At 40.7% G+C, this 15,379-nt stretch overlaps 1 protein-coding gene across 4 annotated transcripts in view; it reads left to right on the top strand.

Annotated features, from left to right (window-relative positions):
• The window catches only part of GTDC1 (glycosyltransferase like domain containing 1), a 292,832-nt gene that overhangs the window by 214,150 nt on the left and 63,303 nt on the right, over positions 1-15,379 (top strand). For 2 of the 4 annotated variants that reach the window (XM_043576632.1, XM_043576629.1), the window contains exon 6: positions 11,479-11,640. The exons of the other annotated variants lie outside the window; for them this stretch is intronic. In XM_043576632.1, coding sequence (XP_043432567.1) covers positions 11,479-11,640 — 162 coding nt within the window. The remainder of the gene's footprint in view (positions 1-11,478; positions 11,641-15,379) is intronic. 4 annotated transcript variants of the gene reach the window in all.

Genomic DNA, 15,379 nt, shown 5'->3' with positions numbered 1-15,379 from the left:
AAATAAAACATTTAAATTTTTTTTTAAAAAAACTTGAAAGAGGAAAACTCAATCACATGTTAAAAATGTCTAATTTTTCTTCTATTTGTTTTTCTTATGACAGCAGAGATTTCAGTTTGAGTAGGCACTCCATAAATACCTGCTGATTGACTAATAGTTTAAGGAAATGTCTTAGAGTTTCAATAATTGGTAAGATTTTAAGGAAGGACAAAACGTAGGTACAAATCTCTCTCTATTGCCTCGCTTTGGTGAATCTGCAGCTTTTCCAGGCATAGTAATCGATACCTACATGTGTCATCCTCATGTCTCCTCAAAACCTTCTTTATGATGTTTCCTGTCCGACATCTCTTACAGGTTAGCAAGTCAGAAACTGGCTATAACAGCCTTCTGTGGGATTAGGCCCTTAAGAATTGCAAATACTGAAACTACTATACAGAAAAGATGAAGTAAGTTTTTAAAACAGTAGCATAAGGGGCGCCTGGGTGGCGCAGTCGGTTAAGCGACCGACTTCAGCCAGGTCACGATCTCGCGGTCCGGGAGTTCGAGCCCCGCGTCGGGCTCTGAGCTGATGGCTCAGAGCCTGGAGCCTGTTTCCGATTCTGTGTCTCCCTCTCTCTCTGCCCCTCCCCTGTTCATGCTCTGTCTCTCTCTGTCCCAAAAATAAATAAACGTTGGAAAAAAAAAAATTTTTAAAACAGTAGCATAAGAATAGATCTATAACATGAGAAATAAAAGATACTATAAAATTAGTGCATATTTTTAAAGGACTAAGTAGAATTTTTATATATTCATTAAAATGAACTCCATGGATATGTTAAGTATTAGACGTGTGTGAAGAGAGAATCAGTGACCTAGAAGCTAGATATTAAAAAATAAAAGGATAAGAATCCAGCACATGTCTAATAAGACTTCCAGAAGGAAAAATTAGAGAAAGTGTTAGAGGCAGTATTCAGAGATTTGGGCAAGAAATTTCCAGATTATTGAAGTCATGAATTCTCAACATCATACATATATTTAGTTTTAAAAGGTCAGAGAGTACAAAGAAGTCTGTAAAACAAAGCAAAATGCCTTTCCCCAGTCCTTCCCACCCCTAAGCTCTCCCACCTGTAGAGTCTACCAGTGACAAAATGTTTAAATTTTCTTGTCTTGCTCTTTCTTAATCTTTAAAATAGATATGATCTATTGACTTCCTATGAGTAGGAATTATTTAGTTACCTCTCTTACGAGTATCCATGTGCATGCACACGGGTGCACACGTGTGCACGCACATACTTTCCCTCACCCTATCCTTCCAATATGGCTATATCTCAACTTTTGATTAAAGATTCTGTGTTTATAGCATTATTGCTATGTAAGTATGTTTCCTGCTAAGCATCGTGGTAGTTTGTTTTTAGGTTTTTTTTTTTTTTTGAACAACTCTTTACCTTTTTCCTGGGGCTAATTATTGCTTTGACTTTATCTGCTTAGTTTCTGTGTCACCATCATAAACTCGTTCCCAAGCTTTGTGGCTGTCACTAAGTCATCATTTTGATATGGTCAGTCACATTAGAAAATCTATCATTTCCATGTTTGTTCTTGGATACCCCCTTCCTGGAGGACCCCATTTTTTTGCCCTCTGTTCCTTCTAGTTGCTTTCTGGGCCCTTGAGTCAACTATTTCCTGGATCCCATGTCTCTCTCTTGTTTTATGTTTTCATCTTAGTGTGCTGTATCTACCTGGGAGGTATGCACATGGGAGCTAAAATTTCTTAGGAACTTGCATGTCTAAAAATGACTTTATCCGGCCTCATATTTGATTGATATTCGACTGAGTTTTGAGTTCTCATTGAAAATCATTTTCCTCTTAAGTTTGAGGTAATGTTCTATTGTTTTTTACTTTTTGAACTTCCTGTTGAGAAGTCCCATTCTTATCTATTTCTGATCCCTTGCATGTGACTTCCTGTTTGCTCTCCCAAAAGGTGTTAGATTTTCTATTTCACCTCTGGTGTTCTGAAATTCCATAATTCTGCTTGGATTGGATTTTTGTCCCTTTCTTATGCTGGTCACTCATTCCTTTCAGCACTAAGGATTTTCTTACATTTTTCCTTTGGTTTTCTCCCCCATGATTTTCTCCAACTCCTTTCTTCAACTCCTATTCACCAACATTGAACCTTAAATGGACCTGATTTTGTTTCTCTTCTCCTACTCCGCTCTTTTCATTTTTGTTTTTCTGCTGTCTGTAAAATTTTCTCAACCTTATCTTCCAATTTTTCTAATGATTTCTTTTTAGTTATGAAATTTTTAATTGTAAGCACTCTTTTCTGTTCCTGAATGTTCTTTCTTATTGCATTCTATTTTTCTCACCATGAATGCAAAATCTTATTTTATCATTGTGGATGTGATAGGATTTTTTTTTTTAAGTTTTCATTTACTCCTCCCTCTGTCTCAGTGTCTTTCAAGGTCCTTTTCTGTAGTGGTTTGCTTTGTCATATTTATTTCATGTTAATAGTTTTCTTCAAATGTCTGATGGTCGCTGGCTGTCCTTTCAGATTTGAGAGTGAGACCCTGAAAGATGTTTAGAATTTCGGAGACAGGGCCTACGGACTAGTGACCATTTTCATGGAATGAGCAAACAAGGGATTCACTTGCGGCACCCCCACATGTCATTGTCGACAGGTCAGTCCAGTTAGTTTCCAGAGAAAGTCTCCTCCAATCACCTGTATGGGGAATCTCATGCTGTCTGAGGGCCAAATGGTTAGGGAAGGGCGCTGGAGAGGGGTGACCAATAAATGGGCACAGTTTCACTTAATTTCCCTCACGCTTGCCTTTAGCCTTACTGAACCCCTCAAGTGAGGAAGCCTCCTTTCTGCTGTTGAGGTAGAGGGTGGGAAGTGGGGAGAGAGGGGAGACCAGAGGCAGATCACTGTGCATGGGGAGGTTGTCATATCAGAGGGGTTTGTGCTCACTGCATAGAGAATTGTTACCAGTTCTGTTTTCAGTTCTGCTCCACATCTGCACCTCCCGAGGTACCTGGCATGTCTGATACCTGAGCCTTTGGAGTTTCTCTGCAACAAATGAACTGCTGCTTCTTGGCTAACATCACATGCACAAGCAAAATCGTCTGCACGCATAGACGTGTCCTGCCTCCTCCTCTTTGCTCAAACACCACTCATTCCTATGCTTTCCATCTTTGGAAATTTAGTTGCCATTTCTTTCCCGTTGTCATCTTTTTCAGTTTTCCTCTTTGTTCTTGAAAGTCTTTGCCGTTTTTAAAAATTCCCATGCCATTATTTTAGTGGCAGTTCAAAAGGCAAGAGGTGTTTAAAATTGGTGTTTGCTCTGCCGTGTGTCCCCAGCCCATTCTTCATACTGCAGTATTGTTTATTCAGCCCCCGTCTGCCTATAAACTTTTCAAATGGCCACACACCGCTTCACTTATATTTTAAAGGCAGAAAAACCTTCACCTGGTTATACCTTGGACCTCATTTTTGTCCCTCCCCTACCGCACCTTCATTCCTATTCACACCCAATTGACTCTCCGGCCATATTTTGCTTTTTCCACTGGACTGTGTTTTCCCTCCAGGTCCTTTGCACATGCCATGACTCTTGGCACAGCCCACGACTCACAACTGGCTACCTTCCAGTCACCACCGTAGCCTCAACTGAAAGATCACCTTCTCTAGAGAGCCTTCGTTGGCACCAACCCTGTCTCCAGGACTGGATTCCCATCATCCTAACACCTATTCTTTCCTGATCAGAGCACCTACCACATCGTGTGTTCCACGAAGGCAACTTGGCCATTTGCTCGGCACGGAGTGGGCACTCCAGTTTTTGTGGAATGGTGATTGAATGGTTTTTTTCTCCGAACCTTTTTCACTCAGTATTTAAACGCCTTTCTTAACCTTCAAACCTTGGCCATAGTCTAGTAATAGCCCAGCAATTTACCCATCTGTTGTATTTTGACCTCTGTTTTCCAAACTTTCCATACTGGAAACTGGAGAAAACCTGAAGTAAGCGGAAGTGTTTGTATGCTCACTTTGTACACTTGAAGGCTTTATTTCAAAGTAATAGTAACAAAACTGTATCTTCCAGTAATATCAGTTCAGAATAAAGTCAGGTTCTGTGGCCTAACAATTAGGCAGCAATAGAATCAGTACGTGATGTGGATCAATACTTAGTGCCGTAGCATTTAATGCGGTAGCAGGGAAAAAAAAAAGCGGGTTCTGCTGGAAGTTGGATTTGCTGGTGATTTTGATTTATTCAGGTTGTGGATGGGCAAATGAAAAAGGGAAAGGAAAAAAAAAAAAGACTGGATTTTTTGATGCCCATCTGTTCGTGCTTCAGAGACCTGGAAACTGATGTTTTAAATTTCCTGGTTTTACTTTCTTGGTTAATGCAGCTTTAAGAAGGGAAAAGATGGAAACTCTCAGTTAGAAAAATGAAAAGAATAAAAGGAAAGGAAAGGAAAAGTGAAAGGTAGGAAAAAAGTACGAAAGGCAACAAGTAATAGAAAGGGAGGAATATATTTGTTTGATTTATAACATTAGGCCTTTTTGTAATTCGTGTGCCTCTAGGCATGAGTACAAATCTTTGATTAGTATACAAATGAAAATAAGGTAACATTAAAATGCCCGCCTTACATGGAGAACTAAAGTGTAACTGGTAAGAGTTAGCAAGAAAAACATATCTTTAAAAAGGCATCAGTCTGGTTCAGAAAGTAGGCTTAACTATGAAATGGCAGTGGAGCCAGAGACCAGAATTTTTTTAAATATTGAGTATCTTTTCATAACAATGACCACGTAATGATAATCTTCACCATGATTATCAGTAATTTAAAAAAATAGCATTTACTGAGCTCTTACTATGTGCCAAACAACATGGAAAGCCTCATTCTGCAAGGCAGCAATAATATTATCCCCATTTTACAGATGACGTGACTGATACTTAAAGAAAAAACTCTTGGGGCGCCTGGGTGGCGCAGTCGGTTAAGCGTCCGACTTCAGCCAGGTCACGATCTCGCGGTCCGTGAGTTCGAGCCCCGCGTCAGGCTCTGGGCTGATGGCTCGGAGCCTGGAGCCTGTTTCCGATTCTGTGTCTCCCTCTCTCTGCCCCTCCCCTGTTCATGCTCTGTCTCTCTCTGTCCCAAAAATAAATAAATAAACGTTGAAAAAAAAAATTAAAAAAAAAAAGAAAAAGAAAAAACTCTTTCCCCAGGTCAGCTAGTAAGTGCTAGAGCCCTGAATTTGAAACAGACCATGGGCTCAGAGCCCTGCTGACCCAGTATGCCATTTTGGCTGTGAATAGGGACCGTAAGATCAAATCAGTAGGTTTGATAGGATATTTTGATCCTCGTTCTTCTGTGAGAAGTCTCCGACTGGCAGTATTCTCATTGCTTAGGGGAGAAAACCCAGGTTTAGAAAAATTAAGTGACTTCATTCACAACCAAACAAATTTTTAGGAAAAATTTCTTTCCTAACACTCCATTCTCTATTATTTTTTCTTATTCTTAATCAACAAGTAACATTTTGTGCCACACAATAAAATTCACATTTTCTCTTCTTTATCCTCCAAATTCTTTCTTTTATCAGTTTTGGTAGTCAGCTCTCTCTTCTTTGACAACATTCTCTTGTTGTCACTGTCTGTCAGCATAAACAGTGCCTCCTACTCCACTAGTTTCCTAATACTCTATTCAGGAAATTTCACACATCACAGTGTTGACCCTTCCTCCTTTTCTCTGCAGCAATATCCATTTATATTGGTCAACTCAGGCTGCCATAACAAATTACCACGGGCTGGGTGGTTTAAAGAATAGACATGTATTTTCTCACATTTCTGGCCGCTGGCCACCTGAGATCAGGGTGCCCGCACGGTTGGTATTGAGTGGGGCTCTCTTCCTGGCTTGCAGGTAGCTGGCTTCTGGCTGTGTCCTCACACGTGGTAGTGGAAGGGAGGAGAGGAAAAAGAGACACAGGGAAAGAGAGATCTCTTCCACCTCTTTTAAGGCCACAGTCCCTACCATATTAGGGCCCAATCTTTATGACTTCATTTAACCCTTGTAACCACCTAAAGACCCTGTCTCCACACATAGTCACATTAGGGGTTACGGCTTCAACATACGAATTTTGAGGGAACACCTTTCTATCTGTAGCACCAGTGCAATGATGTCATGCTCAAAAAGGAGAGCCTCTCATTGGAAACGCTTCCAAAGGAGAATTCTTATATTTGTTTGGAAAGAAGAAAGTGATCCTTTTTTTTTTTTTTAATATCAACGTATTTTCCCATCCTGCTTTCAACTTCTAAATAATGGCGTCTCAAAAAAAAAAAATCATGGGATAGAACACGTGATTAGACACAATATTTAGAGTCTCCTTCGGTGCTTTATTGAGGCTATAGAAGACATGGGATTCCCAGAGTAGTGAGAATAGTTACTTGCCAACAAGGTATATCCTGGCAAAGCTGCTTGCTTTGAGCCTGTGTACGTGTGAAACAGCTACTTCCTCTTGCGTGAAAGAGATTACTTCAGATCCACATTTGGGAACTCTTCCATTTTTTTATACACTATCATTAAATTAAGTAAGGTGAAAGGATAGAACATAGTGAAATTTTGCTTCTTGAGTTATTAATGAAACATAATGAACAAGTTATTAAGTTTGAATTTAAAAGTGAGATCATTTTAGTAACAATTGGTACACACAGTTTAGTTTAAAGGTGATATGGAAAATTTACACTTTCGGGGGCTGGGAGTCCAAAATGAGTGTGAAATGTTACTACTTACGCACTAAAGGTTTTTGTAAATACAGATATAACATAGCAGGATCCTAAATAATTGCTGGGTGAATATTTGTTGATGGATTGCAGTTTCCTATTCTCTAACTGGGAAATTTGGTGTTACCCAAAATGGCCTTAGGCCTCACTCCTTATATTATGGACGTTAACTTGAATGAGCAAAGGTGTGGGAAGTTTACTTACATGTGCTCTGTACACACCACAGTTCTCTTTTAATCCTCTCCAGAAATTTGCAGATACAGATACTATCCCATTTTGTAGACTATGAAGAACAGGTTCAGAGAAATGAAGTGATGTGAATAAATCCACGAGCACAGGAAGCGCCTGTGTACTGAAACAATCTGGATTATCCTCTGTGCAACATGCCCATTGCTTAAGTGGACTTACTTACAGTGCTTCACGGAGATTTCTTGCCACCTGTCCTCCCCAAATAATTTTTGCATAGGCTCACCATGGTATTTGAAATGATTCTGTTTGTGGTAAATTCCCTTGAGTTAAGGTACTTGCCCCCTTTGAAGGGTGGGACACATTGAGCCTGGAAGGTGGCTAATACATTGTGGGAGGAAGTTTAAGATTGGTTTCCAAAAAGACCGACAATGGAGAGCAGGGCAGGATTCAGGGCTAGATCTAAAGTGGGGCTTAGTTCCAACATATAGGCTACAAGGAGGCTAGGTGTGGGGGGTAGCAAGAGTTCCCAGGCAATCAGAAAGTAGTCTGAAGATCTTAGGGACTCACTCACCAGTGGGTGGAGAATGCTTGAAATGGAAGAGGTAGAAAAATAAAGATTCCCTGTTTTCAGTTTAGCCTACAGTCCTGCCCAACTATGTTGAATTGCTCTAGTAATGCTCGTGTAAACTAGAGGGTTTTCTTGTTCTAAGAGAGCTCTTCTTGGGGAGGAGTGGAGATCATGAGAAGTAAGCTTACATGTGCTCACAAAGATGGCTCTGAATGTGATAAACATTTGTTCTGTCAACATGCAAGGTAGGTCTTCTTCTTCTCGTACATTTATGAGGCAAGAATGTATTTATTCGTAAGGGATTTTGTAAAATTGCACAAGACAAACTGCTCACAGAGGCAGGTGGTTAAATGAGCAATATATACAATCTAAAACACTTTGAAATCCAAAGAGAACAGAGCCTTGAGGCATAACTGTTTAAGTTAAATAATACTAACCACATAAACTGTGTTGTCAGAAGAGGTCATGTAAACAAACGGTGTAAGTGAGGTATGTGAAAGTGTTAGATTTTCAGAAATGATTCTTAGAAGTCGTGGTGGGAAACAAAAATAAAAAGCAGTAGGTTCATGAGCACAGGACCACCTTTTCCTATGAGAGCCATACATCCCAGCTCTTTAAAGGACAGCCATCAGAAAATAGTGGACCTTAAAAAGGGGAGGGAGCTGCAGTGTGTCTTTTGGGCAGCCTTTAAGAGAAGGTGCTGTCATCACTAAGAGTGTCATGTCTGGGCCCAGGCATGGCTAATGAGGCCAGTCTGATCACCACAAATTTGCTTTCAGTCTCAGCATGCGTTTCTCGGGCTAATAAGTGGGGTTTGCTTGTTAATTTTCACTGCAGCTAGTTTCTCTGGATTCTGTTTTTTCTATCTTGTCACAAAGCAGACTCTTCATAGTTTAAGTAAGACTCTCTTGCCCAGTGCCCTCTCACAGGCTACTGTCAGTATTTCATGTTGACTTTGCAAGTTTACACCACGGGAGATGAAATTTGGTTCGGGCACCAAACACTGAACATCTAAACAACATGGCCTAACCAGCCACAGCGGTGTTGGATGGCAGTTCCCCCAGAGCATTTGTGCTATGTGTGTGTGGATTGTGACCGACTCATCCGTGATTTGAATTTGTTCGTATTTTGTTCCGCCAGGAGTTTCTTATTGAAACAGCCTTCACAGACATGTGCCATCTATTTTAGGAGTATTAGCCCTTAGCCATCTCCAGGAAAGAAGAACAAGCATCCTACAACCAACCAACCAACCAGGCAGAAGTCTGTCTTTCTGTTTCATGCTGTGGTCTCCAAACATCTAGTTTTAATTATGATGGATTTTCTTGCTTGTGATTCCTTTATTTTGTGAAGATAGTGTGGCAAGAGATACAGGGGGGTAGATGTGTACACATGAGAATGCTAGATTTTTACTTTTATACTTTATAGTTTTATATAAATCTGCTTACCATATAAGTGATATATTGGACACATGTGGGCTAGCATGATTTTTTAATTATCTCTGATATTTGCTTATGTGGCAACATTCTAAAAATGTTAATTTTGTAATTAATTTCCAGCACATTGTTTGGAAACAGTAAATAGTTTTTGTTATAAATCACCCGAGAACTTAGATCACTAAACTGCGTGGATGTGTCTTCCCAGTTGGTTTTGGAAAAGTTATTTATCTTTGATTCCTATTTCCTTTCTCCTCAATTCTCAGTGTGGTTTATATCCAAGAATCCACAGAAATTGCTGTGATAAAATCAAATGATATTTTTTTCTGCTATCATCCATATTAGCCTTGAACCATATCTTGTGTCACTTTTTTTCACAGCTTCTCCTCATTTCTTTCAAACTTCCTTTTGTCTGCTGTTATGTGGCTTGGTATATGGCCTTCGGTTTGAGTTTGATCATTTCTCATGTGAGCACATTTCCCCACTCCTTCTGCCGTCCCTACAATATAAAATATGCCACCACCCATCTTGCTTCTCAGACCCTGGCTGTGCATCTCCTAGGGTCTCAAGTAGCATTTCCCAGGATATCCTTTGTTACATATTAAGTCTTAAGGTGCATGCTTGGGGGTGGGGGAGTCCTCGTTTCATGAAGTGTTACGTTTGAGAAACAATACACATAAATAGTCCTATTACATAATAGGTGCTCAATAAACATTTTATTGAATAAACAAAAGAATGAATAAGTGAACATACTTATGGTATACACTAGCATGTACTTTGGGAAGTTCTTGAGTGAGTAAATGTTTAGGTCTGTTTAACCCAGCATTTACCAAATGTGCTTTCTCACAAAACCTTCTCTATCTAGTATTGCATAAAGCACACGTTGTGAAAACTCCAGCCTAAATGATACAATTAGGTGGCCATACCACTCTCCCTCCCTCAAACCCAAGCTAATGTCCAGAGAACCTGAGCTTTGTCAGCTCCTTCTTGCCTACCCTACGGGCAGGCCACTTTCTCTTTATTTATTTATTTATTTATTTATTTATTTATTTATTTATTTTAATATTTTTTTTTCAACGTTTATTTATTTTGGGGACAGAGAGAGACAGAGCATGAACGGGGGAGGGGCAGAGAGAGAGGGAGACACAGAATCGGAAACAGGCTCCAGGCTCTGAGCCATCAGCCCAGAGCCCGACGCGGGGCTCGAACTCCCGGACCGCGAGATCGTGACCTGGCTGAAGTCGGACGCTTAACCGACTGCACCACCCAGGCACCCCTCTTTTTTTATTTTTATTTTTGAGAGACAGAGACAGAGACAGAGCACCAGCAGGGGAGGGGCAGAGAGAGAGGGAGACACAGAATCTGAAACAGACTCCAGGCTCTGAGCTGTCAGCACAGAGCCCGACGCAGGGCTCAAACTCACAAACTGTGAGATCATGACCTGGGCCGAAGTCGGACACCTAACCAACTGAGCCACCCAGGCGCCTCCAGGCCACTTTCTCTGTTTCGGTTGCTGATGCGCTCCTCCCTCTGCCTTGGCTCAAACCTGCAATACTCTTTAACCAGTTATGCTGCCTTTCTCTTTAATCATCCACTAATTTGCACCATTTTTCAAGTGCTGTCTTCCAAATCTGTTTTGAGAAGCAAGACCGCTGATAATCTCTGTCTTGTGGATTCTTATCTGTGGGTATTTATGAGATTCTATAGGTTGAACTCACTATATTAAGTACTTTTTATTGAAATCTCTCAAAAGGATATTTGTAGGCAGTGTATTCCATCATGACGCACATGTCAGCCATGATATTCTCTTCCACAGCCCATGAATCAGTATTCATGTCCCAAGTCTACTTGACTTGCTTTATTTTATCACCTTCCTTCTGACTACCTCCATTAGTCAACGAAACATACTCTAGCCTCTCAACTTTAGCAGAAATAAGCTAAGATACCTAGAGCATTTCCTGTATTTGCCATCAGTCTTAACATCATTTAAAGCCACTCTCAAACCTAGTGTTTCCAGATTGATCTGAATAAGGCCATTCCTATAGGGCCAGCTCTAAGTCTGTGTGTGTGGACGTGGGGTGGTGGGAAGCAATCCAATTTAGGTCTAGAAAGTACATGCACCAGCCGTGTCTTTGAACATTGCCCAATGTAGTACCGGGGTTTTGTGGCAGTGCCTCTGGAACCACGTTGGCGGACAGAGGTGGTGAGGAAGGAATGGTGGTTGTGAGGACAGGAGGCGGTAGGGAGGCTCTGCTTCCGTTTCACAGATGAGCTGTTGGTGGGGAAAAATGGTTGGGGCAGGGCCCCATGGCTAATAGTAGACTGGAAATGATTACAGTGATCAGAATATTCCTAAAAGTAAAAACAGGTTCTGATAGAGCTGAGAGACTCAGAAACGGGGAAAGACATTCTACGAGTACGATGGGCAGTAGCATTTCCTTAAGAAAAATTGGGCAATTATTAAAAGGCAGATCTGGCAGAAGCTCTAAAACACAGCTCACTGGTTTTCTTCTGACTCTCTTCTCTCTTTCACTTCTTATCTCAGGACCTTTTCTCTTCTCATTAACACCTCCACCAGAATTGGAGCTGGGGAAGAGAAAGGAAATGTTCAGACATGTGCCTATTTGCATACTCACTCTCTTGAGTTAATGCCAGGACGGCAGCACATTCTGTCCAGTTCAATAGAAAAGCCAGTTTCACCCCATCGGTAAGGTATTATGTTCTTTTTTAGCATAGAACAGTTTATTGCCAAGCTTCTCTTAACTGTACATTACAAATAGCGTCTGATTAAGAATGTTCTGGATGGGTTAATTAGTGTGGTGACTATTATTAAGCAAACTGCTTGTTAGTATTATGCCTATTTGATCTTGGTATTGATGTGAAGTAATTGACCATAGAGCTACATTTAGAAAAGCTGGAATAAAGTTTTTTGATTTCTATTATGGCAATAAATTGTTTATATTAAACATGTCTATGAAAATATGAGTTTCATGGCACAGAGAATCAGAATAGACTCTGTGGAATGGTAGATGTGGATTGTTTTGTTGTGTTTTGTTTTGTTTTTTTAGAAATATTAATACATTTGTCCAGCTTGCTTCACGACCAGCTCTGTTAGAGCAAAGTAGTAAAAAATTATTTCAGCATGCTACTGCAGAGTGTATGAAAACTAAGATGATTTTTTTTTAACATTTATTTATTTTTGACACAGAGAGAGACAGAGCATGAACGGGGGGAGGGCCAGAGAGAGAGGGAGACACAGAATCTGAAGCAGGCTCCAGGCTCTGAGCTGTCAGCACAGAGCCTGATGCGGGGCTCGAACTCACGGACCGTGAGATCGTGACCTGAGCGAAGTCGGACGCTCAACCGACTGAGCCACCCAGGCGCCCCAAAACTAAGATGATTTTAACTTCCCTCACCTAAAGGACATATTTCCTTTTTACTTTAGCTAACTGCCTAACTACTTCTCTGAGTAACAGTCACCATATATAAACAGACTATCAAAGAAAAATATGGGAAGATATTCTAAGCAAGGAAAGCATAGCATGGAACCACCTTCTTTCATATACAGGATTATTATCTATATTATTTATTGGTATTTTGTCCAGTCCTGTTATTAAGTTTCCCTCACTATTGCATTTCCATAGGGAATTTATTCCGTGAGCTAATAAATTATACCATCAGGGAGGGTTTTTTTGAAATTCAGCTTAAATTTTCCCATTCTTAATTTCATCTCATTACTCCTAGTTATACCCCCTTGTACCCGGCTAAATAATTATTCTCTTTCCTTGGAGACTCCTATTATGTACCCCTCTACTTGTCACTTAACTAGGCTATTCATAGTTAGCTCCTTTAATCTGCCCTCATAAATCACTTCTTCCATTGCCTTAATCATTATTATTGCTCTTCTAAGAACTCTCTAATTTTCAAACATATACAGTTACAGGTGCCCCAGATGAAACCAGCTTTTGCACAGCCCTCTGTCCCCACAGATGCGGTGCCTTCCTTCTCTGTACACCACAGTCCATCACAAAGTGGCACCAGTTTGCTGGGCAAATCAACACAGGCTCATCTTGTCAAACTGCAGACACTCAACAGTGTTTTCTGTGTGTCCAACTTGCCTTCAGGATTTTCTTTCTCAGCTTCATAACTTTAGTAAGCTGAGTTTCTGCTTATGGTCCGTATTTATGTTCTGTATCTTTCCATGTCCCCACCTATCAAGTCAGTCATCCACAACCTGTGTCAGCATGGGATTCTGTTCATCCTTGCGAACATTTGGGAAGCGGGCCTACCGCCCTGCCCACAGCTAAATTCCTTGTCCCTTACCCATTCCTGTTGTTTACTACTCTTTAGCCAATCTCCCATCCCTTTTAATTGGCAATTGTATTCACATGCTGGCCAATATAAATGGATTTTAAGAGTAAGTTGGGTCATGATAAAGTTTTCTAAGATAAAGTTATGTTGTTTCAATGCCTGCTGATGCATATAGATATAGATATAGATATAGATATAGATATAGATATAGATACAGATTTTTTTTTTTTTTTTGGTGAATCCTTCCTGCACTAAATTTGTAATTCTGTTAAAATCCTTTTTAAGCTTGCCTGGCATCCTTTATCCAACATACAAACAAACAGGTTTCTTCACTCGCTTTATTGTTGTTTTCCAGATATGTACAGATGTTCCTTCTCTTGCCATTTGTTTCATTTGTTTAAACGTTGAGATATGGTCAGGGCCACTGGCTGGCTCAGTTGAAGGAGCATGTGACTCTTGATCACAGGGTTGTGAGTTTGAGCCCCACATTGTTTTTTTTTTTTAAGTTAAGATATTGTTATAGTTTGCTCTTTTTTTCTTTTTGTGGTGTCCAGTGGGAGCTTTTCCATTGGATTTCAGTTCCTTAGAGTCTCCTCAGTGTTTTTGAATTTGTTTCAGGAATAAAGATCGTTAGTTCCCATAATAGTTCAGTAATGTGAGATATGAAACTATGATCTGTATATGCCCAAGTTTATTTTTAAATCAAGAATTAATTTATTATTTCATTAGGGTATACCAAAGGAGTTAGCACCATTTTTGTGTTTTATCCATCTGTCTACAATCATGTATTTATTACTTGCAGGGTTCTTATATATAAGGTAATTTATCTCAAAGGGCTTTATGAGACAAGCACAGAAGCCCCCAAACAAGCTTTTTGGTTCTGTCATGTATACAGCACACTCCAGCCAAAGACCTTGTTTCCAGCCTGCAGCAGAACCCACCCCGTTCATTCGTGTTGCCCATCAGTCCTCGCCCTCCGACCTAGCGAACGTCCTCGACTCCTCCCTCCTGTCCTGGTCCCTTAGCACACTTCTTATACTTACCTTCACCTCTTCTCACCTTGCTTGAAATCATTGGCCTCGTCTGTTGGCCTTGAGATCGTTGGCCTCGAAATCGTGTGACACACCACCGATTCCATACCTGCCATCTGAAACTTTTTTCCGGCTTCACTTTTTCTCCTTCCCTCAGCTTTGTAAGAAAGCTTGGTCTAGTCTCTTTCATAAGACCTACTTACTTTCCCCCTGGCCAAGAATCCTACATGCTATGCTGTTCTCCTGAAAGTCTTGCAAGACTTTTCTATTTCTTCAGGATCCACCTCCTTCCCTAGCATGTGTCCCCAAGTGAACACCCTAGCGACTACACCTATGTGCACCTGCCCCATTAAGGAAAACTGATCTTGCTTCCCCATTCTCCTCTCAACCTCTCTTTCTCGGCCTCTCCCTCTTTGATGTGCACACTGAAACCTGCAGGCTGATTTCTGCCTACACTCTCCACAGGGACTCCCCTTTGAGTAGCAAGAGATCCAAAAGCTCTTTGTTTTATCTGATGCTCTGGTACCTATGGAGTGTTTCGTACCCCCCCCCTTATGCATTTTTAAGGTTTCTTGATTCACACATTGTTTTGAGACTCTTAATTCACTTCAACAGGGTGATATTACTCTCTCAGATTCTCTTTTTACTCTTCCAAATGTTCCTTATTGCTCTCCTTCCATGGTTCTTCTCCCTCACCTGTCTCTTAAATGCATGTGCCCTCCATTTCTTCACTTGCCCAACAGTGCAGGGAAGGGGTCAAGTCTCAGGGACTCAGAGAAAGCACTTGTTGTCTGGCCTCAGTCTACCTCTCTACACCTCAGGCTCTGGGACTTGACCCCAGTCTCTTTGGATTGCTTGTTATTCACTGAAGAATTTATGGTCTTTCACGTCCCTTTGCTTTGATCACAACATTCCCTCAGTTCAGAACTTCCCCCTCTCTGCCTTTCAGACTCCTTCAACTAAAACCATCTGTCAACCTTTACTGATCCCCCAAGTCAGAATTAATCTCTAGTTCTGTTTAAAAAGTTGGGATGCCCATTCTTTATATGTTTCACCACAGGTTAGTTGGTTTGTGTCTGTTCTAAGCACTACTGGTTTGCTCTC

The sequence above is a fragment of the Prionailurus bengalensis genome, chromosome C1 (assembly GCF_016509475.1).
Source record: "Prionailurus bengalensis isolate Pbe53 chromosome C1, Fcat_Pben_1.1_paternal_pri, whole genome shotgun sequence".
Classification (NCBI taxonomy): Eukaryota; Metazoa; Chordata; class Mammalia; order Carnivora; family Felidae; genus Prionailurus; species Prionailurus bengalensis.
The sequence above is the reverse complement of the archived record's forward strand: the minus strand, read 5'-3'. Positions and strand labels throughout refer to the sequence as shown.